The sequence below is a fragment of the Chelon labrosus genome, assembly GCF_963514085.1.
Source record: "Chelon labrosus genome assembly, chromosome: 22".
Classification (NCBI taxonomy): Eukaryota; Metazoa; Chordata; class Actinopteri; order Mugiliformes; family Mugilidae; genus Chelon; species Chelon labrosus.
In genome coordinates this window covers 17,192,065-17,217,755 of record NC_140355.1, presented here as the reverse complement: position 1 = coordinate 17,217,755, position 25,691 = coordinate 17,192,065, and the positions used below count along the sequence as shown (strand labels likewise).

Sequence of the window (25,691 nt, the reverse complement as noted above, 5' to 3'; positions counted from 1 at the left end):
TGTTTCAGGGGGAAATCCGGAGCACTTGGATTTGAAATGCCATTTGAACTTCTAAGCAAAACTGATATATGACTCATCTAAACAGAGGTGTAACTACCAGCATTAACAAAGGTGATTCACAATATCCCAACCCTGAAGCAGGCTCACCTTCACTGAATCACGCATATTTTACATCCAAAATATATGAACACCCTATTTAAAAGGAAAATAAATGTTCTTATGTTTCTGCACTTGCGCTCTGCTCTGTGCAAGTATCCCAAGTGACCACAAGGTGGTGCTGTAGTCCCCGTTTATTTATTTACATACATCAGCGACGCTTAGAGGACACTCCGCGCTACTGTACCTGCACCATGAGTCTATTTACATGCCTCTCTTCCTGTTGCGAGGAAAGAGTCCAAAATCCTATTACGTCCTCTGTATGGTTACGCTTTAATTGATTCAGACAAGTCACATGGTCGGAAATCAGCAGGCTGCAGGTTACCCGGATGATACACACCGTCTCTGTCCCGTGAGGTGGTGGACTTCTCTCCGCAGAACAACATGGATTTTATGACAGATCGGGATGTGCAGAAGGTAAGGATTACTTTAAAATGTCAACGAAGCTACACTTGGCTGCAGCTGCGAATATGTTGATTGCTTAACTTAAATGCATTACGTGTATTTTTGTACAGAGATGAAAGTTTTTGCGTAATAATCCTAATAAGCGTAGACCCGATATTTATTTTCACATACCGTACTACGATTGTTTTTATGTAGTGTATATAGGAGCAGGTTATTTGTCCACATTTCAACCTCATTACATAACATGCTGCAGCCACAAGTTGCCTGCTGACGAGACCATACGCCCCCTTTTCTGCTGTGCCATTACCCATTTGGCACTGAGACACTGAAGAGCACATGAATCATATAACCAGGGACATAACCGCGACATAAGTCTTTTTTCTTTACCCCTTAGAAAGTAAGGTTGTTGTCATGAAGTAATGAAATTAAAAATAAATAAATGACTGTGGCATTAATTCATTCTAATTAATGCTGCATCTCTGGTTTTGTTTTATTGAGCTGAGCACAAATATGTTGGGAACAATTTCTGCAGTCAGTTTAATCAAAGTTCAATCAAAAGCAGCATATAAAACACAGAAAAGCTGTAAATCCTCAGAGTGGAAAGAAGAACCGAAGAATCCTCGTGTTATATATCTAATATGTTAGAAATGAGGGATTAAACGGTTAATTATTATCATAATGATTGTTTTCTGGGCTGATTAATTGTTGCAGTTTATCACATTGTACTTAAATTTGAGAAAACCAAGAACAATGTTCTACAGGAATTACATCTTTGTGTGAGTTACTGTACTATTTTGTCAACTGATTAATCAGGCACTCAGTGTCAAGACATTTATGAAGCAAAAATGTTTAATACCTAAAGCAATATATATGTTTCTGTTTTACTTAAATTGCATTTTTGAATTACAGTAATTATAGTCTAAAGTGTTGCAGATTTCACCCTATATTTGACTCAAGCTTGAGATCCCCCCTGTCACGTGAGCTTAATTTTTGTGTAGAAAATTTAAAATGCACGACTGACAACATGTGTTAACGCCTCAGTAAGTGCTTCTTCTGCTCTCTGAATTCTTGAAACTGACTCCCCACTGCCTTGATAGTACAGGGAGGACGGGTACGTAGTTCTGGACGGGCTGCTGACCTCTCAGGAGTGCGATGAACTGAAGCAGAGGATGGCAGAGATCGTGGACCGGATGGACGTTCCGGAGCACTGCCGCACCACCTTCTCCACCTACCACGACGAGCAGCTGAAAACACAGGTGGCTTAAATAAAATTTTTTTAAAAAAGTCACTGCACATGATCTTTAACAACAGTTCATTCAACAATATTTCTTTTCACATTCTTTCCGTCGACTTAAAGATGCAGGTAAGACTGCAGTGGGTCAGTGCGTTTCCCCGTCATGAGCAGGATCACGTAGTCTGTGGATTCATTACCTTTGTTCTGAATCAGTGTTTACCTCGACCCCAAGTGCACCTCCTGTCAGGCTAATAGCAAACTCTTATGTCAACAATGTAGTTAGTGTCAGTGGAGCCACTCATGGATCAGCTGACTGAAGTTAACCTTCTGACCTCTGCAGGGAAACGCTGACTATTTCATCACAAGCGGAGACAAGATCCGCTTCTTCTTTGAGAAGGGAGTCTTTGACGACAAAGGTGAGCTCTGAAGGATTTAATTCTAGCCTCGTGAATAGTTCCCTGGTAGTAATTTCAACTAAAATGAATGTTGACTTTCAGGAGAATTCATCGTACCAAAACAGCGGTCACTAAATAAAGTTGGACATGGTAGGATTTCTTGAATTTCCCAAACGATAAAAACACAACTGAAAAAGACCACAACTGACACCACTCTTCTCCTTTTAGCGCTACACGCCTATGAGCCGCTGTACAAAAAGGTTACACATTCACCCAAAATTCAGGTGAGGTAGCTGTTGGATAATGTCAGAGAAGGAGTCGCAGAATAGCCAACACTTAAATGTGTTGTATTTTTTTATTTTTTTTTTGTCTAGGGGATTGCTAAGAAGCTGGGTCTTGTGAGTCCTGTGATCCTGCAAAGCATGTACATATTTAAGGTAAAACATCTATAAATGAAATCTCTTCCAGAAATATATGATGCTAAATGAAGATATATTAAAATAAGGCCATTCTTGATCTTTTTCAGCAACCAGGAATTGGTGGGGAAGGTAAGTACTCCATCTTATTCATGTTAATGCTCCTCCATCCATATTTTTACACCTTATTTTTTATGTGCAACTGAGCTACAGTGACCAAGCATTTTCCCTTGTGGATCAAAGTGTAACTCTAAGAAGCATTTAACTGCCTTTTCCCCAAATCTGTATTTTAGATATAAATTGGAAGTGGTTTCCAGATTTTGTAGTTTACTGCCCAAAGTGCATGTTAATGTTATGCCACATTTTTGCATCCGTTATCCAATGAATGAGTATAAGAAGATGAAGAATCATTATTGATGTGAGGAGTTCATGCTGCATACCCAGTTTCTATGGATATCTTTTTTTTTTTTATTTATTATGGTTCTATAATAGATTCTTGTGTATTTCTTAGTGACACCTCACCAAGATGCCACGTTTCTCTACACGGAGCCCCTGGGCAGAGTTATGGGTGTGTGGATTGCCCTAGAAGATGCTACTGTTAACAATGGCTGCCTGTGGTTCATTCCCGGGTCACAAAATAGTAAGTACCAAAACAGCATTTTTTTAATAGCTCCATCCTTAAATCCTTCGAAATGTCAGATCTGTCTGTTATATATGTGTCTGCATGACCTTTTTCCAGGCGGAATTTCTCGGCGTATGGTGCGTACCCCAAAGGGAACTTTCCCCCTGACAGACTTCGTCGGTAGAGAGCAGACGTACGACGATGAGAAGTTTGTCGCCACGCCGGTTAAAAAAGGTAATTCATATTTGTCCAAGTTAATCTGTCCAAAAAAGCAATCAAGTGATGTTTCCAAATTTTTCAGAAATGTCCGAAATGTGAGGAAATTATTCCTTTAAAAAGTAATTATTAGTTTAAATTTCGCAAAAAACAGGACAGGTCCTTTCTGGTTCTTCCACATTGACAGCCTTCATTCATTCCTCTGTGTTCAGGTGGCGTTGTCCTGATCCACGGGGAGGTGGTGCATCGAAGTGCTGAGAACTCTTCAGAAGACTCTCGTCACGTCTACACCTTCCACATCATGGAAGGCCAGGACGCTCGCTGGAGCCCTGACAACTGGTGAGAGATTTTTAGAGGTGGATGGCTTTGTGGTGTGTCCTCTTATTAATTATTAGTTTCTGATAGATAGTACATCCAGTTTTCAGACGATGCTCCAAAATAGGCATTTTTCACTGAAGACATTTTGATTTGCCCCAATAAGAAAAACGTAGGTGTTTCTGCAATAAAGTGGTCTCTCATCCATTTAATTGTTCTGAGTAACTGTCTGCTATGACATGTAGTATGGTTCTGTTAGTGTTCATGAGATACTCTCTGTATTTCTCAGTTACACCATCAATTTGTTTTCTCACCTTCCCTCTTAGTCCGTCCAAGCTGATGCTCAGAGGTTCTCTGACACACGTCTTCTCTTGTGAAGATGTATTTTAGAAATTGAGACATTTTTTTAAGATAGGACTAAATAGAAAAATGAGAACAGCACATTATATCTACAGAGGCGCTACCATGAAGGCAACATAATATATTGCGAAGGTGGAACATAAATTAAATAGTCTGTTTTTTATAGATTAGAAGTTTTGGCCAGTTAGTATAATGGATTACCAACATTCAAAACTTTAGACTTTACTGTGAAGTAATGCTACTTCTGCTCTACTTCACATTTTTTCTAATAATCATTTTAGTGAATGAATCTATGAAATGAATGTTTGTTTCCTGCTTAGATCCCATTTTATTTACTCTAGGTTGGTTTATGATGATTTAAGTTTAAGAAAATGATAGTTCAGCAGATATGTAATGTGACATCAGTCTGTAAATACCGCTTTTAGTAACAGTGACTGTAAGTCTACATGTGTTAGCTTTTGTTGGTAATGTAGCTTTAGCAAGCTACTGTCATGCAATTTAAAATTACATTTATTTATACAGGTTAATAGCAAATTAGTCCAACGGCACAGAAGTGTTATTGTTACATAATTGACTGAGTAGAACAATACGTTTGTAAGTTGAGCTAATGTCAGCTAACAGTATCTGTCGTGAGTAATGTTAGTCAATATTAAAATTAGCCACCATAAGCCAGTTTTAGCTAAAATTAGGCAACATGTTGGCTAATATTAAAATTAGCCACCATAATCTAGTTTTAGTTAAAATTAGGCAACATGTTGGCTAATATTAAAATTAGCCACCATATGCTAGTGTTAGCTAAAATTAGGCAACATGTTGGCTAATATTAAAATTAGCCACCATAAGCTAGTGTTAGCTAAAACTAGGCAAAATAATGTTAACAAACATTAGCCACCAGAAGCTAAGATAAGTAAGTAAATGTAGCCGCAGCAATTGACGGTGTGTTTTATTATTAATCAGGTTAGCATTTTACTTATTTCAAAAGTTATGTTTTAATCCATCATATTTCCATCTCTTTGGTCTTTAAAGGTTGCAACCCACTGAAGAGCTCCCTTTCTCACCTCTCTACACTAAATGAAGAATGTCTTTGGCATTTGGTGCTGAACAAGATTCTTGTTTTCCCAATGAAGGACCAACGGAGTATGAACAATTTTAACCCTTGAAAATGTGCTGCAATTTCTTATGGCTTTAAAAGAAACTATGACCAACAAAAAAAATGAGAGAAAATGAGAGAAAAATGAATTTGAATAAACATTTTTTAGAGATTTATTCAGCGTCGACGTCTCCCCTCCCAACATAGTCACCAACCATCTTTATTCTTGTTTCAAATTTGTGTCCAAATAAATATCATATTTCTATTTGTTCAGACAACAGCAAGCATTTCTGTTTTCTAGTTTGTTCATTTTAAGACATAAAGGAAAATCAAGTATCATTTCATTATAAACCACAATATCCAAATTTCTGATGTTCGTTTTGAAATCAAATGGAGAAAGCAGTTCTCAGTCCTCAAATCAGTAGTAAACAAATGAACAACTAATGAGACGCACAGATCAGTTTTATCTCTCTTGTCCAAAGAACTCAACATGCAATATTACATTTATTTTTTTTTTTTTTCAAATGTAAGGATGATGAAAAAAACAACATACTAGCAGGGTCATGCTAATAAATGGTCATCACAACATGAACTAAAATCACCAAGATGAACGTAAATAAATAAATTTATGTGGAAAACAGGGTAACAAACTGTAGCATCTCAGAATGATGAGAACATAAAGCATATTGAATGAGATTTCTGGATTGAAGGTCACTGAAAAAGTCAGCAAAAAAAGGAAGGGCCTGTGTTCATATAGCGCCCCAAGCATATCTACAGAGTCCAAAAATATGCACGGTTTGAAGGCTCAGTATCACAAGGAAATGTGTATATATTGAGTTTACCTTTAAGGGGGGTCCCTGTCAAACCACAGAAATACTAAGCAATGTAGATTTATCCAACAAAAATATACCCTATTATACCTGCATACGTGTTACAGTACTGGATTTCACATTAGTGTCATGCAGGAGCATAGTGAGTTTCTGCCATATTGAAGTACAAATCAATCAGCCCTTATAAAGAAGAGTTGACAGGGGCTGCCATGCTTTCATCTACGGCCTCTACAATAGTAGGTCATGTGTGATAGAAAATATACTTCTTAAGGCAAATACTTTCAGCAGTAAGTCCTTCGTATTGCAACCAGGGAAGAAATAAGAATGAGAAGGTTGATTAAGAAAAAGACATATTGATAACTTTAAATAATGTTCTTCAAAGGCAATACAAAGGCATATATCCGTTTCCAAGAAAATCCTCTTTGACGATTAAGATTTCTCTACGTGTTTAAAGGACATTATTCCACTTTGCTAAACTCAATCTTCCGTTGCATAATTTAGCACTCGCTGTCTGTGTCAGCGGCCGGGTACTTCAGGGTCAGGACGGAAAGCAAACACCACTGCTGTCACCGAGCTGAAAGAATATTTAGCAACTCACATTTCTGAGGAATTTTACATGTCCCAACTTTATAGCAGCTGATACTATAATGACAGACTCTAATGTCATACTGCTATAAGTAGCAGATTTATTTTTAGTCTTACATTAGGTCAATATAATTACCAGTTTGAGTAAACTGTCTGTGTTTAACTACTTTCTTCTTGTGCTAGTGAAAATGGCTCCTATTATTGATCAGTACATTTATTTTTTAACATTTTCTCCAGAAGGGGCTGAGTTCTGCCTGTTTGTGCCATCTGTGCATTCAAAGCAACAGCAGGATGAAGAGGTAAAGTGGGAGTAGGAGGTTGTCTATTTGTGAGGTGTACGCTTCCAGCATGGCCACCAGGGTAATGGAGCCAACAATCCATGAATAGGTGGAGTTCAGATTGATGCTCCCATCGAAGATGAGAAAAATGGCCACAGCGATGATCTGGGCAAACACTGATGTTGCAGTCCCCTCCATGGTTTTCTTAGTGCCGGGCCAACGGATCTCCCCCATGGTGCTGCCAAACACTGATGCCACAGTGTCTCCAACACCCACAGCGAGCACACCTGCATAGGGCACCAGGCCACCTGCCCCAGGAAGTATCCCCTTAGGGGCGCAGGGTCCAGGAAACAGCCAAATGGGTAGAGACATTCCTAGCAGCAGGTATACGTGGGTGAGGATGAGAGGTCCAGAGTCTCGCTCATCCAGGAACAAGGTGAGCAACTGCCTGAGCAGCTGACCAAAAGGCTTGATTCTAAAGTAACGCACGTACTCCAGGAACAAGAAAATCGCCAAGCAACCGACAGATGCCACATGGAGTAGCTGCCGGTCATATATCAGCCCTGGCACGTACGTGGCCACTACAATCAGATGGAAATACTTCCGGACGACAGTCGAGGCCTGGTGCTTCTTGGAGCCCGACTGACGCTGATAGTTTTGATGCAACACAACACAAGTGGCAACGACGGCCAGAAACACCCAGTACCCGAGCAGACAGAGTCTCCTGTCATTTAACGTGATAAAGTCCAACAGCCACATGATGGGGTGCCGACCGATGAACAGGGAAAGCCACGGCATCAGGATCCCCAGGCCCAGAACGGCAGACATCATATGAAAGAAAAGTGACGACACCCAAGTCTCAGACTCCATGAAGCAGAAGAGCAGGGCAAAGAAAACACCCAGCAGCAACGAGCCAACCACTACAACCGGGAGGAAATAGTTCACGGGTTCACCTTTGACCTCCGCCAGGTTCAGGGAGCGCTTGATGAGCTGGTTCACAATGAAACTGATTCCACCGACGATGAGGAGCGCCTCTCCAGGTGTGAAGGAGCGCGGCAGCAAGTAAAGCACAATCAGGCAAAGATAGACGAAGATCAGGAGTACCTCTAAGACCTCAATGACCTCAGACACCGTCAGCGTCTGCTTAGTCGTGTAGAGAATTGCACTGCCGGCCATTCCTGCAATCACGCAAGTGTTGGTGGGCACGGGTCTCGTGACACCAAGTGCAATCAGGGACAGAAACAGAGCCAGCATCATGCCCGTGATGGTGATCACCATAGAGAAGCGCTCAAAGTAGACATTCCCTGAGGCAGAGCACTTTTCTCTCAGCGCCAGGCCCAACAAAGGCATCACCATGGAGGCTGGAACGATGCCGCTGTTTGCCGCGGGACGAAACTGGAAAACGGCGCCCCCCGACCTGAGCAGACGGTCCCATTTGTGCTGTACGTAGAAAGCCTGAATGAAGAGGGCTATGCTGCACCAGGAGTGCTGGTTCCAGACCGCCATGTGGACGCACAGCACCACCGCCAAAACTACAGTGGACTCCACGAGCGCTGGGTTGATCTGCATGGCTGCGGTTTGGGGGCTCACAGGGAGAGAGGACGATTGATGTGAACAGATGGTCTGCAACAGTGAAGGCCTTCTCCTGTCAGTTCCTCTCTCTGGCACATATCATCTTTTGGCAGGTACTTTTCACTTGCTATAGATGTCTAAAAAAAAAGAAAGAAAAGAAGAAAAGTCACATTACCATTCAAAAAGAAATATAATAATTACAGACATGCATTCAAGTCTTTGAATCACTTCATCTTGCTCTGACTCTGAACCTTGGCCATGCTTTATCTGCTTCCTGCTCTGAACTATGGCCACGATGAACATTCACCCAGTGAGTGTGAAATTCACACAGCTATCAGAGCACATGTTTGAGACCCCAGGAGAAACGCATGCTAACCTTTCCACATCAGCTGTAACCTTTTGTTCCAGTGGCTGACTATCAAATGGCCGGGACTATAACCGTGGAGGTTGTTAACGCATAACACATCTAACAAACGCTAAGAAAATGAAAAACCATCTCCTATCATCTCTGCCAATAAATGTGAACAGATAACGCTGACTAAAAAGGGAGGAACGAGTCTCTGTGAGCCAAGGATGCTGCAACCTCGGACAGCATCAAGCTAACAGCAAGAAATCAGCTGACTCCGCGGAGTTAGCATAACGCCACAGAGCACGAACAGCTGGCGGTGTGGAGATACAATAACGGGCTAACAAAAGACAAGCGTACGTACCACATAAGTGCAGTGTTGTCTGGGCGAGGGTGCCTTGTGAATCGCTGCCGTCCTATTAGGACAGATTTCGTTTCTTTGTCAGCTGTCGCTTCTCTCACACCCAGTAGGAGGGGGCCATATTTGACAGCCGGGTCACGTGGTACTCTCGTAGAACTGTATCTTAAAGGTGTAATTTTCGCTTATTTATTATATTGAATAAAATTAGTTGTTATTAGAGATAGTATAACATTTCTATTTAATATATTATTAAAAAAACTAAAATTACACTTGTATTATTTGTAATACAACCACCGTTGTGTCTGTTTATAAGTTTAATCTCACGTATTACTATGCACAAAAATATAATTTATTATAGGTACATAGGAAAAACGGAATTTGATCATTTTGCGTGCAATGTGGCGAATAATTTAACACACTATTTTAGTTTATGTTGCTATTTCACACCGGAAGATGGTAGTAAATTAAATTTCCGGGTGCCAGCTTTCTCGCGAAGAAGAACCAAGTCGAACGCGGCGCCGTCGACGAAGAAGAAGAAGAAGAAGAAGAAGAAGACGCTTGCTTACGCCTGCAATGACGCTTCAGCCCAACTGCCAATCACATGGCAGGAGCGAAGATGGCGGAATCGGAGATGAGCGTCAGGTAGGCACATACAGCAAACTTTATCTTAACGTCTACATTGTTGAAATATTTTTTTTTTTAAAACTGTTTGCCAGCGAGGGAGCATTTTTACAGAGCGCGCCTGTTTATTTAGTCTGACAAATGGCCACGCGTATCTTTGACAGTTAGTCTTTTGAGCTGCCTTCCCCACGCTAGCGTAGCTTAGCGAGTGCTAACAGCTAAACATTTGAATGGATTTCCAGTAGCGCGGTGTGTCAGCCGCATGTCAACAACAGCGTGACACTGCTGGGGGATCTTTTCTGTGGTTAGCTGTTAAAATAACTCTGGCAGTTCCGTTATAAAACTCTTCGTTTATATCGCAATAAAATGCTTCCAAGTTAGCTCCAGTAACCGTTAACGCTCGTCACTGGCCAGTTAGCGGGTTAACGGGGAAGCTAACGTTCCTGCTAGGATGTAGACAGAACAATAACTGAATAAGTTTACAGTGTTTGAATGGAAAATAAAAATAACTCAACCTTCAGCCTGGTAATATGGCACTAATGTGAAGGAGTAATATTAAAGGAAGGCGGTTAAAATACATACATAAACTATATTATCTTATACAGCAACACAATAAACACATGATGGGAAACTAGCTTCCTTGTGGTTTACTGTCAGATCTCTTTATAGAACATTTTTGACAGCTGATTAATTTATATTTTCTCACATTGTGCTTCATCCTTTTTGCATTCCCCTAATTTACTTACTGGAACAAACTGCGCTTTCTTATGTGATAAGCTGTACTCCTGTGTATTTGTTTGTGTGCTACAAACACAGCTTGTTTACAATAATACTAAATGTTTTTAGGAGCTCTCGAGAATTATGGACCATACTACTGGGGAGATCAGCACTGAGGGATCCGGTATGTCTTCTTAACACTTGTTGTCATGTATTGTTTGTATCCTGCGTGCAGGACTGTCGTACCACAACAGCCTAAAATCACATAGTTATTTATTTATTCATTTATTTTTTGATAATTCTGAATTGAAATCTCTGTAGAAATTGAGAAAATGATTTTCTTTGGTTTTGATGTATCATGGCCACAGGCTCAGATAGAGGCAGAGCTTGACAAACACTGGGACAGACTGCATCAAGGACTCACGTACTACAAGCCGCCCAGGTATAGTTAGAAATAGTGATTTTTTTCCCTCATTGATTACACTGTTATTCATTACCAAAAGGGTAACTGTGAACATCCCTGGTTTTAGCTCATCCTCTGCTGGGAAAGTGAAGGAGAACAAAGATGTCGCACAGCCGTTGAAGGATTTTGGTCTAAGGATCAGTAAACTGTTGGTAAGAGAGAGAATTGGGCTTTTTTTTTTTTATGTAGCATGTGTGAATTTTCAGCCTTTATTTGATAAAGTATTCTGTACTGATTCAGTAGTGATTCAATGTTTTCCCAATGTCACAGAACCTCAATGAGCAGCAAAGTGTGCAGCTTTTACAGTGCTATCTACAGGAGGACTACAGAGGAACCCGCGATTCATTAAAGGTCAGATGTAGTGGAATCTGTCTCTGAAATAAATGTTGTGTATTGCTATTTCCGGATGCAGTTAATTCATTTTACTGTTTTGTTAATTGTGTAAAGATTTGATGGAAGATATTCAGCCGCTTGATGTTTTCCTTGCAGGTTGTCCTCAAGGATGAGCGGCAAAGCCAGGCACTGCTGCTGAAGGTCAGCCAGTTACTTCCCTGTAATAGATTCAGCATGACCGTTACGCTCCCGTGTTTAATCCAGTAAGCATGACTGCCTCTTTATTGGTTTTCACAGATAGCTGACTATTACTACGAGGAGCGCATGTGTCTGCTCAGATGTGTCCTACTCCTGCTGACATACTTTCAGGATGAGCGGCATCCCTACAGGGTGAGAAGCACCTGCATTTGTTTTACATTCACATAATTGACCAACACAGCTTTAATGTGTGTTTCTCGTCGATAATATTATATTTGTTGTTGCTTGTGTAATATATTGTAACCCTGTTTTTCTAGGCTGAGTACAGTAACTGTGTCAATAAGCTGGAAAAGGACCTGGTGAGCAACTTCCAGTCGCAGTTTGAGAATCTCTTCAAGGCAGAGGCACCAACATGGGAAACTCATGGAAACCTCATGGTGAAAACATAAGTTTGATCATAGCTGCTGCTAAAATTTACCCAATGTAGGATGTAAAGTAATGTGTTTGTGTGTGTGTGTATATGTTTTTTCAGACGGAGAGGCAAGTGTCCCGGTGGTTCCTGCAGTGTCTGAGAGAACAGTCTCTGCTGCTGGAGATCATCTTTTTGTATTATGCCTACTTTGAGATGAGTCCGTCCGACTTGCTGAGCTTTACCAAGATGTTCAAAGAACAAGGCTTTGGTTTGCGGCAGACCAACAGACACCTAGTGGACAAGAGCATGGATTCGCTGGTCGACCGGATCGGGTAGGTGCACCTTGGGGACTTTTTGCTTTAAATAAATTCTAATGAAACTCCTGCTTCTGTGTAGCATCCTGGAAAATAGATGAGCTAACTGTATGTGTCCACGGAGCCATCAAGGAGTTATTCCTGTGACCATAAAGAATATTTTTTTGTTCTTATCCAAGTATCTCAAACAGATATTTGACATTTCTGCTATGCAATCTCTTGTTGACAGTAAATCTCCAATAGGCATTCAGTCTAGCTTTTAACGTCTTTTATATTTCTCCGTCGGCAGGTACTTGAGCTCTCTTATCCTGGTTGAAGGAATGGATATAGACTTTCTGCACAAGTGTGCTCTGGAGGACTCTACAGAACAGCACCAATTCTCTGGAGCTCCTAATGTCATTAAGGTTTGGCTTGCAGTATTAATTTCCATGCATGTTATCTATTCAATCTGAGACTCCGGTCAAATTAAATAATGCTAAAATATGTCTGGAGCTACTCCACAATTTTCTAGTCCAGCGTTTAGTCTTACAAATTATATAATGTGGAGAGAGGGTGGCTCTCGTTTTAAATGTTTCAGACATTTGAGCCTGTACATTTCCTCTGTCTCTTCTAGGAGATGGATCAGCTGCTGCTAACCTTTGGCGACATCCCTCACCATGGACCGGTGCTGTTGGCCTGGGTCCTGCTGAGACACACACTGAGACCAGACGAGTCCAGCCCCGTGATCAGAAGAATAGGCAACACCGCCCTACAGCTGGGGGTGTTCAAGTACCTTTCAACAATGCTCAAAGGCCTTGGAGTCTCAGGGAATAATGTAAGACAACGTAGAGGCACACGTGGGTTGGATGAAATGAAGAAATGTAACTTAATCAGACATAAAAGACAAAAAGTCTGTTTTAATTTCTGCTGTCCCGCTGCAGCTGTTAAAACCATTTTTGTTTTGCACAACCCTGCCTCCATTACTTAAAAATGCTTAAATTATACCCTGCTGCTGAGTGCCTCTGAACAGCAGCTTAAGGAAGTAACATGCCATTTCACAAGGTCATAACCCAGGCTATAATCAAAGGCCAGAGAGCCGTGGAGGCTGTTAAACCAGGCTTCTATCTTTTTCCTGCCAGGTCTTTAAATGTTATCACTTGCTAAGTCAGACTCTAATGAGATGGTTCAAATGAAAACCTTCTGCCAGAGAAATGTATTTCACTGCACCAGTTTTATAGTCAGTATCTGAGCTGTATCGCATTTTGTACATAAAATAAGATGTTGGTTTTCTGTTTTTATCACATGATAAAGATTTGTGTTATTATATTGTGTTGATTTTAAACTCTGTGTCGCTACAGTGTACAGCAAGCACAGCAAAAATGTGTATATACGGACTCCTCTCATTTGTGATCACCTCTTTTGAAGAAGAAAGCCTACAGGTACACTCCTGGATTTATTATTTTTTTTTTTTTAACATATCTATATCTTTACATTTGTATTTTTAACCTCTGTTGCTTACTTGCCTTCTTCTTCTAATGTATGTTACAGAGTGATGGTGTGGCAACGCAGTGCTCCCACCTGGTTGACGCTGCCTGTGAGGTCCTCTCTGCTCCCAATCTCGCTGAAGTCTTCTGGGAAATGGTGAGGAAAAATGCAGAAGAGAAGGTTTTCTTGCAGTTAGAATCAAATAAAAGAAATTTTTTTTATTGTAACTGTTGATTTAATTTCTTGGTTTTTTATTTTCAAAAATCCAGAAACCAAACATGGGACTGGGAATGATCCTGGACAGTGCAGTTGGGATGTTCCCTCATAAGATTGGACCTCTATTACAGCTTCTAACTGCACTGCTGTCAAACAAGTCAACAGTTAAAAAGGTACATTTCACATATGCACAGACGTACACACACACACCCAACTCTTTCTTATGTAACAGCTTTAACAATATACTTCTGTGTGGCAGGTGTACAACTTTTTGGATAAGATGTCATTCTACACACAAGTTTACAAACAGAAGCCCAACGACATTGTCTCCAGGGACGACGAGACGCTGTGGAGGAGGCAAACCCCAAAACTGCTCTACCCTCTCGGTTAGGTTTAGATTAGATATATAAGATTTAAGATATAAGCCCCAGAAATGCTTTAGCTATGATGTTACCTGCTTTCTAACTTTTTGATCTTTTATCATTAGGCTCAGGGCAGACTAACCTGTGGATGCCGCAGGGTGTTCTGGGTCAGGTGATGATCGGGGGTGAGCAGGGCTACGTGGTGCGCTGGGACTACTCCTACAGCTCCTGGACTCTCTTCACCTGTGAGGTGGAGATGCTGCTCCACGTTGTTTCAACTGCAGGTACGCGAGACATTTGTATATTCTCACAGCCCTTTTTTTAATTTAGCATTTTTCACCGTTGCTGTGAAAGGACAGAAATCAGCAATCCTCCAATCCAAGTGCTTTCACAAATAAATGCAGTCAGGGCTTAAAATTTGTCTGAGAGCTTTTAGTAAACATTACTGTGTATTTGTGGGGGATTATTCGTGTATTTAGTGTGCTTTTAAGTGTTTACGGCTTACTCTTTAATAATTTAATTCAGTCCCCAAATGTTCTAGTATCTTAACATCCAGCCCTGTAGTCATAAAGTATTAATTCTTATTACTTATCACTGACACGCCTCCGTTCATGTGTCTTCTCTTTCTTTAGATGTCATAGCTCACTGTGCACGCGTGAAGCCCATCCTGGATCTGGTCCACAAGATCATAAGCACAGACTGGACTGTGTCCGATTGTCTGCTGCCTCTCACGTCACGCATCTACATGTTGCTACAGAGGTGAGCCGGGTTTCACGGATACACTTGGCAAACTGATATTCCGTATGGGACAGTCTTGATTTGAAAACAAGCGTGGATTTGTCTTGTCAGGTTAACGTCCGTCATCAACCCTCCAGTGGATGTGATTGCCTCCTGTGTGAATTGCTTGTCCGTACTGGCTGCGAGGATGCCGGGGAAGGTGAGTGTGCTGTGTACTTTCAGTTTAAACACTCTTTCTTGAATCTTCCTCACACATTTTCTTTATTTATTTTTTTACCTTTTAGGTGTGGTCCAGTCTTCACCACACTGGCTTCCTCCCCTTTGCCTCCAACCCTTTGACCAGCATGGCTCAGTGTGTGAGGTAAATTAAAAAAAGCCATAAAAACTTTAATATTTACAGGTTATTTAATAAATATAAAGTTCTCAACACAACTTTGTCTTTTCTCTTAGTGCTGAGGGGATGAAGGCTGGTAACTATGGCAACCTCCTGGTGCAGATTGAGCAGCCCAGAGGGGAGTATGCTGTGACCATCGCCTTCCTCCGTCTCATTACGACCCTGGTCAAGGTAACGGCAGTTTTTAGGGAAACAAAAATCTTCCAATAAAGTCTCCTACTGCTATAATGTGTTGATATAAATATATTTATTATCATTTCAGGGTCAGCTTGGCAGCACTCAGAACAAAGGTCTGATCCCCTGCGTGCTGCTGGTGTTAAAGGAGATGCTGCCCACGTATCATAAGTGGCGGTACAACACATATGGAGTCAGAGAGAGGATAGGTAAGAGCACTTTTTTTATTTATTTTTTATTTCTGAAGTGGAAAACAAATAAAATCTAAGACTAAAACTTGAATTCTCTGTGTTACTGAAGGTTGTCTTATTTTGGAGCTCATCCACGCCATTCTCAATCTGAGCCCAGAGGGAGAGGACCAGGGCAGGTAAGGATAAGTCAGGATTCAAGTGTCGTAAATTTGTGACCTCTTAGTTGTAACCCCTTGTTGTTTATTTCTGTCTTTCCTTCTTGATTCAGCACCCCCACCCTCCAGTCTCTGTGTATCTACAGCCTGGCAAACACAGAAGCTGGGCAGGCAGTCGTCAATATCATGGGAGTTGGAGTGGACACCATAGATGTAGTCCTGGCAGCACAGCCCAGCAGGTGGACAGTCTAATGTTTTTTTTTCTTCTTCTTATAATTAGCTCTAAATGTTCCATCTTTTTTGATTTGACGCAAATATAAAAGTGTAAATTCACGAGGTCTATTTAATTTGTCTTTTCTTTCACGTGCTGTCCAGCTGTGGCTCCGAGGGTCCCGGTCAGATCCTGATCCAGACGGTCAAACTGGCCTTCTCCGTCACAAACAACGTCATCCGCCTGAAGCCACCGTCTGACTCCGTGTCCCCTCTGGAGCAGGCGTTGACGCAGCACGGCGGCCACGGCAACAACCTCATAGTTGTCCTGGCCAAATACATTTACCACAAGCACGACCCGGCGCTGCCTCGCCTCGCAATCCAGCTGCTTAAAAGGCTCGCCACGGTAAGGCTTCCTGTATTTACCCGCAGCGTATGAATCTGTGCTCAGTGGGTTTTTGGCACGGCTCTAAAGACGTGATGTTGTCTCCAGGTGGCTCCTATGTCAGTCTACGCCTGCCTGGGCAGTGATGCAGCAGCCATCCGGGATGCGTTCCTTACTCGGCTGCAGAGCAAGACGGAAGACATGAGGATCAAGGTCATGATCCTCGAGTTCCTCACGGTTGCCGTGGAAACGCAGCCCGGTCTCATTGAGCTCTTCCTCAACCTGGAAGTCAAAGATGGAAACGAGGGGTCAAAGGTGTGTGAACTGTAAGAAGTAGATTAACGTTTACTTCCAGCGGGGCTGCATTTATATCGAGATTGTTTCTAACTTGTAGGAGTTTCTGCTTGGTGAGTGGAGCTGCCTTCATGTGGTGTTGGACCTGATCGACTCCAAACAGCAGGGGAAGTACTGGTGTCCCCCTCTGCTCCACCGAGCAGCCCTGGCCTTCCTCCTTGCTCTCTGGCAGGATCGCAGGGACAGTGCCATCTCTGTCTTGCGCACAAAGTAAGCAGACTCTCACAGACAAAAGCGGATGTCTTTAATCTTAACGGAGCCTGATGACTATTTTCAATTTTCATTTTTTTTATACAGAGAAAGATTTTGGGAGAATTTGACAACACCTCTCTTTGGAACCCTCGCCCCACCTTCAGACACCACTGAGGTATTTTGCTTTGCTGATTTACTGATCACACAAACTGGAGGTCAGGAGATGTTGTAACTCACACGTCGTCATTCGTCCTCAGCCCTGCGTTCTGGAGACCTGCGCTTTTGTCATGAAAATCATCGGCCTCGAGATCTACTACGTCGTCAGGTAATTTTAGCATCCATGCCACGATGGGAGTTTTCCTATATTTGTATAAATAAATTAGATTTACAAATGAGAACTCAAACGTTTGCAGCGGCTCCTTGGAGAAGTCTTTGAAGGACGGGCTTCAGAAGTTCTCCAACGCGCGGCGCTACGAGTACTGGTCCCAGTACGTCAAGTCTCTGGTGTGTCATGTGACGGAGATGGAGGAGGAAGGCATCTGCTACTTCCCAGAAACCCAGATGTTGATCTCTGCTTGGCGGATGCTCCTGATTCTTTCTACGAGCCATGTACGTCAAAATAAACTCTTGGTTAGAATGTTTTGTTGATGTCAGGCAGCCTTAAAAAGAATAATAATTGAATGATTTGATCCAGAAATAACAAAATCCATCAGCCAGCACCTCTGAAGTTAGGTGTGTGAGTTACGGTTTGGTAACTGGTTGGAATGATCTCTTGGCCTGTCTTTTTGTTTTTGTAGAATAAAGGAACTGTAAACTTAAAATCTTTGCTTTAATTGACCTGTGATAGTGTCTGAAGCACAAAGTAATCTGATGCAGTGATGCCTGTTTTATGTTTTCAGTCTGATGTGATGCAGATAACAGAGGACGCGACCAAGCTGAAGCTTTTCATGGACGTCCTGGATGGGACCAAAGCTGCTGTAAGTCAGTGTGATGTAAAACAGGTTCCTGTAATCTGTGGCTTTTTATCTCCCCTTTTTGCTTATTATAATTTTTTTTCTTATAACTACTTCTGCCTCTTTCAGTTGACTACACCCACATCTGTGCCGTGTCTCCGTCTTGGCTCCATGATGGCCACTCTGCTGCTCATCCTGCTCAAACAGTGGAGGAGGTGTGCGCTCTTTTTACAGAAGGAAAACCAATAGGGAACTCTTGACATATTACAACTTAAATAAACCTTTTTTGTTGTTTTTTTGTTTGTTTGTTTCCAGTGTGGTAGCAGCAGCTCCGGACATCCTTTCCCCGCTGTCCCTGATCCTGGAGAGCGTCCTGCAAGCTGACCAGCAGATGATGGAGAGGACCAAAGCCAAAATCTTCTCTGCTCTCATTTCTGTGCTGCAGATTCAGGGACTCAACGGTAAGAAGCCTGCACGTCTTATTGTCTGTCTGAATCAAATGTTCAAGTAATTCAGTTTTATTATTTCTTCGTCAACTAGGTGGGGATATTTCCCAGCTGCCCCAGTTGCTGATGTCCGTGTGTGAGACGGTGAAAGACGAGGCCCTCGCGCTCATTGACAGCACTCGTCACATGAGCCAGATGGGAGACGTGGTGGAGGACGAGGACAGCATGGAGACGGACTCTCCTCGTGGCCCACAGAAGGACCAGAGAGACGGAGTAAGTGAAGCAGAGATAGCCTGAGGACTTTGATGGTTCCATTGCTCTTCTTGTATATATTTCCAAAAGCCAGCTTCGTACACAGACTGAAAGCACATGTTAAAGTTTATTTATTTTATTTTTTTATCAGGTGTGTGTGCTAGCCCTCCACTTGGCGAAGGAGCTGTGTCGTACTGATGAGGACGGCGAGCACTGGGTGTCTGTGATGAGGAAGGTTCCGGTCCTGCCCTCGGTGCTCAGCGCCGTGGAGCTCAGCCTGCGCTCCAAACACAACCTCTACTTCACCGAGGCTGCTCTTCACCTGCTGCTCACTCTGGCCCGCACTCCTCAGGTAAACACAAACACGCTTCTCTTATGTCATTGATCCTTTTACATGAATGTAAGCTATTAAATATTGAGGGTTTCTTCATATTTTCCTCCAGGGGGCAGCAGCTGTTGCTGGAGCCGGAGTCATCCAAACTATCTGCCTGCCTCTTCTCAGTGTTTATGAAGTCTCTTCGAATGGATCTTCACAGGTTAAAGAAATTAATCCTCATGTTTATTTCTGGCTTCTAACAGCATTGATTAAAGTTACAGATAGAGCATTAATATGACATAATAACTGAGTATATCCGTGTCCCTGAGCAGAGTTTCGCCCGTAAGTCCCAGGACTCTGCCTGCTGGCCGGGGGTGTACCGCCTCTGCATGTCTTTAATGGAGAGTCTGCTCAAGACTCTGCGCTACAACTTCGTCAACGAAGCCCTGGACTTTGTGGGAGTACATCAAGAACGTATACTACAGGTATGACTGCAGTAATGTGAAGGTGATCTTAAAACTGGAAGAAAAAACGCTAGTCTGATAAGATTGTTGTTATCACTTAAGCCTCATTTAAAGTACTGCAGGACATAGACGCCGTAACCTACGCACGCAGCCTACACGGTGTGAGCCATTTATACTTGTGCGCTAGTCGATCTGGCTCGCTCTGTAATAATGCTAGTCGGCCAAGTCGCTAATATCTTTTTGCCAGTCGGGTTCATTTTTGTTTCTACTTCCTGCTTCACTTTCAACAACGGTGACTGAAACTTTCGCCGAAGACGAGTCGTACGAATGTTTGTATCTCCGAACCTCCTCAGTTAACCTTTCCTCGATGTGTTCCATCTTTATTGATCCAAAACAATCAATTTGAAAATTTCTGAGATGGAGAAGCAGCTGGAAATATTAAAGCAGAAGCAGACTACTCCCAAGCAGACCAATCACAGCTCTTGCAGGCTGCGTTACATTTCTGGGGAGATGCACGCCATAGCTACAGCGTTAGGGTCTCGGCTGTCGCTGTAGCTATGGCGTCAAATTGGCACCGAAGCCTAAACCGCCGATTACTCTGACAGTCATTTGTTTTGTTGATTGATCTATAAAATGTAAGAAAATGGAGATAAATGTCCTGTTTGTAACTGAGCCCTGCTTTCAGGAGAGTATTCATGGTCTGTTGTATCCAGATGCTGCCTGTAGTTTTACCATCTTCCCTTTCTCTCCTGCTCAGTGTCTGAACGCGGTGCGAACAGTCCAGAGTCTGTCCTGTCTGGACGAGGCCGATCACACCGTTGGTTTCCTGCTGCAGCTCTCCAGCTTCTGTAAAGAGTGGCAGTTTCACCTTCCCAAACTGCTCCGAGATGTACAGGCAAGTCCAGAAAAACACACGGCAAAGAAAACACAGCTCCTCTTGTTGTTCAACATCCGGTTACTTCATTTTCCTTTGTCTCCTCTTTGCAGGTAAACCTGTGTTATCTCTGCCAGACGTGCACGTACCTGCTCCACAGCAAAAAGATGCTCCATCACTACCTCCAGGTCAGAAACCAGGATTTTATTTCTACTCTGTTCTCTCTTTATGATACAGCATCATTCATTTCTCTTTGAATCTTCTCAGGCTAAAAACGGTGAGGCGTTGCCCCCCGGCCCTCTCCCCAGGACCCAGCGGCCCCCTCAGGCCCTGAATAAACCAGCAGCAGGTGGCGGTGAAAGAGAGGAGGCCGAGCAGAAGGCGCTGCTGGCCGTGCAGTGCAGTCTCCTAAAGATCCTCAGCAAAACGCTGGCGACTCTGCAGCACTTCACTCCAGACTGCTGCCAGATCCTCCTGGACCAGGTCAGACTGCTCACATACGTCTTCTGACTATAAAATAAATCTAAGAAGTCACGTTCATTGTGCAAAGCTACAAATACAGGAGCAAAAATGGATTAAATTCTGCTTGTGTGTCTTCCTGTGTGTCAGTGCATGGACTTGGCTGAGTACAGGACCCTGTTTGTGCTCAGCTTCACAACTCCAGCGTTTGACCCTGATGTGGCTCCTTCGTTCGGGACGCTGCTGGCCACCATCAACGTGGCCCTGAGCATGTTGAGCGAGGTACATCAAGTAAACTTGAACAGTTTCAGCTACAGTCAGCCTCTATTAGATACCTCATCGTTTCTTTTTTATTTGCTTCTAGATGGAGAAGAAGAAGGAGCCAGCTTCCATGAGCATAGTTTCTCTAGCTTCCTCAGAGGAAATCCAAGCACTCAAGTGAGTAACTTGCTTGAACTGTTATTTCTCGTTCTACTATCTTTGTTAGACTGACAGAAATGAAAACAGCCTTTGAGGAAATACTATTTTGTTTCTCACTGAAAGTTAAATGAAAAAAAAATCTAATTTAGCTAGTTTTGACCCGTTTGACAGTCAACAGTTCCCACCTCTTAGTGTGTGGGTTTATTTTTTAGGTTTACTAAGAACATCTCAATAAAATACATGAACTTGTTTTGTCTTTTCTCCAGGTCATTGCTGATGTTCACCATGGAGAACTGTTTCTACGTGCTGATCTCTCAGGCTGTCCGGTGTCTCAAAGATCCCTCCATCCTCCCTCGAGACAAGCAGAGGCTCAAACAAGAGCTCAGCTCCGAACTGGTGAGGCGTCCCATCTCTCTTAATTAATCCTGGCCTCGTTTTAAAGAACCATTTATCATCGTAACCTGCTTTTACTGTCGGCAAAAGACCAAAACCTGCAATGGTGTGATCCATATAACTTAAAAACAAAACAGAAAAACTAGTTAACGGGTAAATACGAGCAACAGTGATTGATATGTTCAGTCATTAAAATGAACATGGTGACTGGTTTATTTGATTTACACCCACATAAAGTGTCCTGTGGTTCTACTGACCAGCTCAAAGACTCTGTAGATTTCTCCATTTGCTAATGAAACACCATCTATTCTCAGTGTTCATCCTGTTTTAGGAAATACAAAAGCGTTTTAGGACTACATTTTAAAGCCTTACATGTTCACCTATCCCAGCTGTCATTGGGCGAGAGGCGGGTTGTACCACCTTGTGTTATCCTTTATAATAGACTTCCTGAATATCATGTCATTAAAGTTTTATTTTTTTTCTCCTCCCCTCCTACAGAGCACTCTCCTCTCCAGTCTGTCCCGTCACTTCAGGAGAGGCTCCCCGTCGTCTCCGGCCAGCGGCATCCTCCCCTCTGTTCAGTCCAAACCTCCCACACCGGGCTCCAAGGCGAGCCATGAAGGTCAGGAGCCGTTTATCCAGCTCGTTCAGGCCTTTGTAAGACTCGTGCAGAGATAGATGTGGATTCAAAGCACAGGACACATCTCAAACATGGGTAGTTTTTTGTTTTTTTCCCCCCTACAAAAAAAAAATATACTGTTGTTCTCCAAAACCAACATTTCTGAATAAGTAGGGCACTAAAAGGGTTAAGCTGAACAAACGTGACCTAAAACAAGTGTTTACTATAATAATTCATCATTTAATAACGTTTTTGTTGGTGTTAAATAACCAAAAAGTTATCTTTAAAAGGCCAATGAGGAACTGCCCAATGACCAGGGCCTGTAGAGATCTTGGTGCTACTAAACATCAGTCACACGGACACTGTGGCTGTGGTCCACCTTTCACAGACCTAGTTTTATAGGTCACTTTGACAACGCAACAACCTGACATGTTTCAAGTGCAACTTAAAAGAAATTTGACCTCTTAAAATATAACCTTTTTATGTATGAGTACGTGTAGTAGAAGAAGAAGAGTAAAGCTGTTTTCTAAAATATAAATCTTGAACTTTGCTATTTTCATATTTGTGCTTTCCGTGTACACGTTTTTGAAGTGGCTGCCAAGATTTGTACGTAAGAAAAAAATAAATGTATATGCCAATAAAGGGACTTTTGTACCACACTTTCTAGTTAGTGTTTCTTTTTAAAATGAAATCAAAACCACTGCAGACTCGTTTCACCGTTAAACTTTGTTCTTTACTGCATTTTTAACATGATTCCTTAGACACGCTGTAGCCGTAAACCATCACATACATCTTAACTGACAGGTAAAAACATTACGTCCGTAATAAAATACAATTTCCTTGTTTTTAAATGTAAAATATAAAAAGAATAGAGGAAAATATTTAAATCGCAGGGATCACTATTTACAAAGGCATTCTCTTTTAAAAGGAAAAAAATACTTTTACAACTTCAGTACCTAAAATAAATCTAATGAAAGGCAGGGCATGTGCAATTAAGGTTTAAAAAAAAAAAAAAGTGGAATAAGGTGACGATTTTTACAGCAGGATAGAAAGGCGCCCGATAAAAAGTAGACAGTTGCAGATTTAGTAGCTGCAGTGCAAGAAGCCGTCACTGTGTCGATCTTCTGAGGAGTCAGAGTGTCTGCCCGTAGTGTCCTCTACAGGCCATTGACTGGGACCTCCTGAAAAAGAAAAGGCAAGTTGGTTCCTGACTGTTTTCAGTACGCTGTAGAGTCTTTGGCCTCGGACATGCAGCGGGAAAACCAGCTGACACAGCTAAAACTTTTACAAACTTGCCTCCAGACGCATGCATCCGACATCTTGATCGATATACTTACTAAACGTCTTGCTGAGAGGAGTGACGGTTGATACGGCCAGATATCAAAGACATTAGCTTCGTGTTAAGATTGAAACCGGGAGTTTAAAAATCCACCACATCCATATCATCATTTATAGTGCACTGTGTTTTACCTGTTTCAGTGTATGCTAAGCTAACATGTACAGCCTGCAGCTTCGTATATCTCAGCAAGAAAGTCAATAAGTATATTTCCCAAAATGTCAAACTGTTCCTTTAAAGTAGAAAAGGCTCTTCATGCATCATCATTTATATTAAAAAAAAAAATCTTCAATGCAGGAACTTTAACTTTCCAATAACTGTTGGAGAAAGTTCCCCCTTTTTTTTGTGTATCTACACTGCAGCGACTGAGAATGACTTCCTACTTCAGCACAAGGGGCAGCCTTTAGTGACAGTCAGTGTACCGTGATCGGTTTGAACACATGAATGCAGCACAGGCAGCCGCCATTAAAAAACAAAAGTGTAAACAATGGTAAAGGTTAGCCATGCAAGCAACAGTTTTTCATGTAGAAATGGAATAAAACATGGTTGAAGGTGTATCAAGCCTATGTTAAATGCTGTATGTACACCAAACTAAACTAACTGACGGATAATACTTCAGTTCAGTTTTCATATTGGCTGCGCGAATGCCAGACAGAAAAAAGCCCTCTACAGTTCATAAAATAATCCTAGTTCATACTAAATTAGGATTGATAACACGACAGGGAACTCAAAAAAAAAACTCCAAACCCTTTGCAACTCATGACACATTGATTTTAAAGGCATCAGATTCATGCAAGCGATCAAACCAGATCGGCACGGTCTCATGAAAATCATGCATCACTCTGAAAGCCTGCAGCTCAGCCACACTGACCTTCATCTGGTCCTCCAGACAGGCCTTTCAGGCCAAAGAGGGCACAGTAATTTGTCTACCATTATTTAACAGAGAGAAGAAGAAGGAGGAGAGTGATTCACTGAAGGAGAATTTACCACCGTTGGACAAGTCTGCATCTAATTAAACGGGGGTTTGTGTCGACTCACCTCTAAATTCCCCCTGGCTTTCTTCAGCACTCCATGAGTCAGAGACACTAAACGGGAAAAAATATAGATATATTAATTTACATACTGTTTTACAAAAGGACCAATATTAAACTATATCAGTTATTATTCATGGTTATTACTGAGTCTATAAAATAAACTGAAAAACACACAATAGCTGGAACCAGAGACTCTCATTTCCTCTTAATACGTGACGTCAACAATTACTGAATTATTAAAATAGATTAATTATCTGATTATCCACTGATCCATTTCAGCTCTTTAATAAAAGTAAAAGAATCTGGTCGTACGCTGATCGATGATGACCCTCTCCATTCCCTCTTTGAGCTGGTTGGTGCTGCGCAGACGTTGGACGGCTCCACTCAGCATCCTCTCCTGCTGTGACAGCCGGCTCTTCAGTCTGGCTATCTCGTTTTTCAGCAGCTCATCCTGATTTGGAGGATAACAAAAGGATTTGGTTCTTCGATGCTTAATTGGATTCGTTAAATACAGCGCTTCTTCGTCTGTGTGCGTCTCACCTGCTGGTTGGTGCAGCTGTCCCCTGCTGTGTTACCAGCTGGCAAAGAGACTCTCCACACCAGCTTGAGCAGCCGGCCAGCCTCCTCTAACACTTGCTGCATGGTGTTAATGCTGCTGGACAGACTCTTCAGATGCTGCTGCTCCATAACCTACAAAGACGTACTTCAGTGAGATTAACTCTGATTGTTATACAGTATATAATTCAAACTAACACATCATAATACCATCAGTACCTTGTTGTCAACGCCCTGCTGTTTGAGCGTGTGCAGACAGTCCTGCATTTGCACGTCCATGTTGCGCGACAGCTTGCGTCCATCTGAGATCTGCTTGCGGAGGGCGCTGTAGTCTTCGATCAAACCCAAAATATGGCGACCGTTGCGGTTGGCCCACATCCGGTGGCCCGGCACCAGCCGAGAGGGAGCGCCAGAGACGCTGTCACCAGAGCTGCTGCTGACCGACCCGCCGTCCACCTCGGACTGAGCACGACGTCTCGTTTCTAAAAACGTTTAA

At 42.3% G+C, this 25,691-nt stretch overlaps 4 protein-coding genes across 10 annotated transcripts in view; 2 read left to right on the top strand and 2 right to left on the bottom strand.

Annotated features, from left to right (window-relative positions):
* The first annotated feature begins 366 nt into the window (after positions 1-366).
* Positions 367-6,886, top strand: phyhd1 (phytanoyl-CoA dioxygenase domain containing 1). Its single transcript, XM_084572376.1, has 11 exons — positions 367-573; positions 1,659-1,817; positions 2,136-2,211; positions 2,293-2,340; positions 2,419-2,474; positions 2,565-2,627; positions 2,717-2,738; positions 3,118-3,246; positions 3,346-3,462; positions 3,657-3,783; positions 5,146-6,886. Exons 1-11 carry the CDS (start codon positions 541-543, stop codon positions 5,192-5,194), a joined length of 879 nt encoding a protein of 292 aa, XP_084428502.1. The 5' UTR covers positions 367-540; the 3' UTR covers positions 5,195-6,886.
* An 8-nt stretch (positions 6,887-6,894) lies between these two features.
* dolk (dolichol kinase) lies at positions 6,895-9,581 on the bottom strand. The gene is made up of 2 exons (XM_084572375.1): positions 9,185-9,581; positions 6,895-8,611 (listed from the first exon to the last, which is right to left on the bottom strand). Exon 2 carries the CDS (start codon positions 8,469-8,471, stop codon positions 6,900-6,902), a length of 1,572 nt encoding a protein of 523 aa, XP_084428501.1. The 5' UTR covers positions 8,472-8,611; positions 9,185-9,581; the 3' UTR covers positions 6,895-6,899.
* Positions 9,582-9,764: 183 nt separating this feature from the next.
* On the top strand, positions 9,765-22,919 carry nup188 (nucleoporin 188). The gene is made up of 43 exons (XM_084572372.1): positions 9,765-9,823; positions 10,649-10,703; positions 10,888-10,961; positions 11,050-11,134; positions 11,253-11,333; positions 11,472-11,516; positions 11,613-11,705; positions 11,831-11,950; positions 12,046-12,257; positions 12,529-12,643; positions 12,853-13,053; positions 13,577-13,657; positions 13,767-13,859; positions 13,973-14,092; positions 14,179-14,305; positions 14,407-14,565; positions 14,914-15,040; positions 15,131-15,218; positions 15,304-15,380; positions 15,470-15,584; positions 15,676-15,796; positions 15,888-15,954; positions 16,047-16,172; positions 16,309-16,549; positions 16,637-16,843; positions 16,923-17,092; positions 17,180-17,249; positions 17,332-17,399; positions 17,488-17,683; positions 17,974-18,051; positions 18,157-18,242; positions 18,343-18,488; positions 18,568-18,746; positions 18,877-19,077; positions 19,169-19,261; positions 19,374-19,526; positions 20,263-20,400; positions 20,493-20,567; positions 20,647-20,862; positions 20,989-21,120; positions 21,203-21,276; positions 21,525-21,654; positions 22,150-22,919. The coding sequence occupies exons 1-43, from the start codon at positions 9,783-9,785 to the stop codon at positions 22,327-22,329; spliced, it is 5,256 nt and encodes a 1,751-aa protein (XP_084428498.1). The 5' UTR covers positions 9,765-9,782; the 3' UTR covers positions 22,330-22,919.
* Positions 22,920-22,985: 66 nt separating this feature from the next.
* The window catches only part of LOC311507957 (myomegalin-like), a 30,232-nt gene continuing 27,526 nt past the window's right edge, over positions 22,986-25,691 (bottom strand). For 6 of the 7 annotated variants that reach the window (XM_084572515.1, XM_084572517.1, XM_084572520.1 and 3 more), the window contains 6 exons: positions 25,415-25,677; positions 25,181-25,330; positions 24,953-25,091; positions 24,645-24,691; positions 24,478-24,532; positions 22,986-23,451 (listed from right to left, as the gene is read on the bottom strand). In XM_084572515.1, coding sequence (XP_084428641.1) covers positions 23,354-23,451; positions 24,478-24,532; positions 24,645-24,691; positions 24,953-25,091; positions 25,181-25,330; positions 25,415-25,677 — 752 coding nt within the window. In that variant the 3' untranslated portion in view covers positions 22,986-23,353. The remainder of the gene's footprint in view (positions 23,452-24,477; positions 24,533-24,644; positions 24,692-24,952; positions 25,092-25,180; positions 25,331-25,414; positions 25,678-25,691) is intronic. The other variant, XM_084572521.1, reaches the window with a different exon arrangement.

Bases quoted from the DNA above. Each gene is read 5' to 3' on its own strand.
- phyhd1 (XM_084572376.1), top strand. From the start codon at position 541: ATGGATTTTATGACAGATCGGGATGTGCAGAAG. The intron at 2,341-2,418 runs GTAGGATTTCTT...TTCTCCTTTTAG, and splicing joins ACTAAATAAAGTTGGACATG to CGCTACACGCCTATGAGCCG. The intron at 3,784-5,145 runs GTGAGAGATTTT...TGGTCTTTAAAG, and splicing joins CGCTGGAGCCCTGACAACTG to GTTGCAACCCACTGAAGAGC.
- dolk (XM_084572375.1), bottom strand. From the start codon at position 8,471: ATGCAGATCAACCCAGCGCTCGTGGAGTCCACTGTAGTTTTGGCGGTG.
- nup188 (XM_084572372.1), top strand. From the start codon at position 9,783: ATGGCAGGAGCGAAGATGGCGGAATCGGAGATGAGCGTCAG. The intron at 19,262-19,373 runs GTTAAAGAAATT...GTCCCTGAGCAG, and splicing joins CTTCGAATGGATCTTCACAG to AGTTTCGCCCGTAAGTCCCA. The intron at 20,568-20,646 runs GTCAGAAACCAG...GAATCTTCTCAG, and splicing joins TGCTCCATCACTACCTCCAG to GCTAAAAACGGTGAGGCGTT.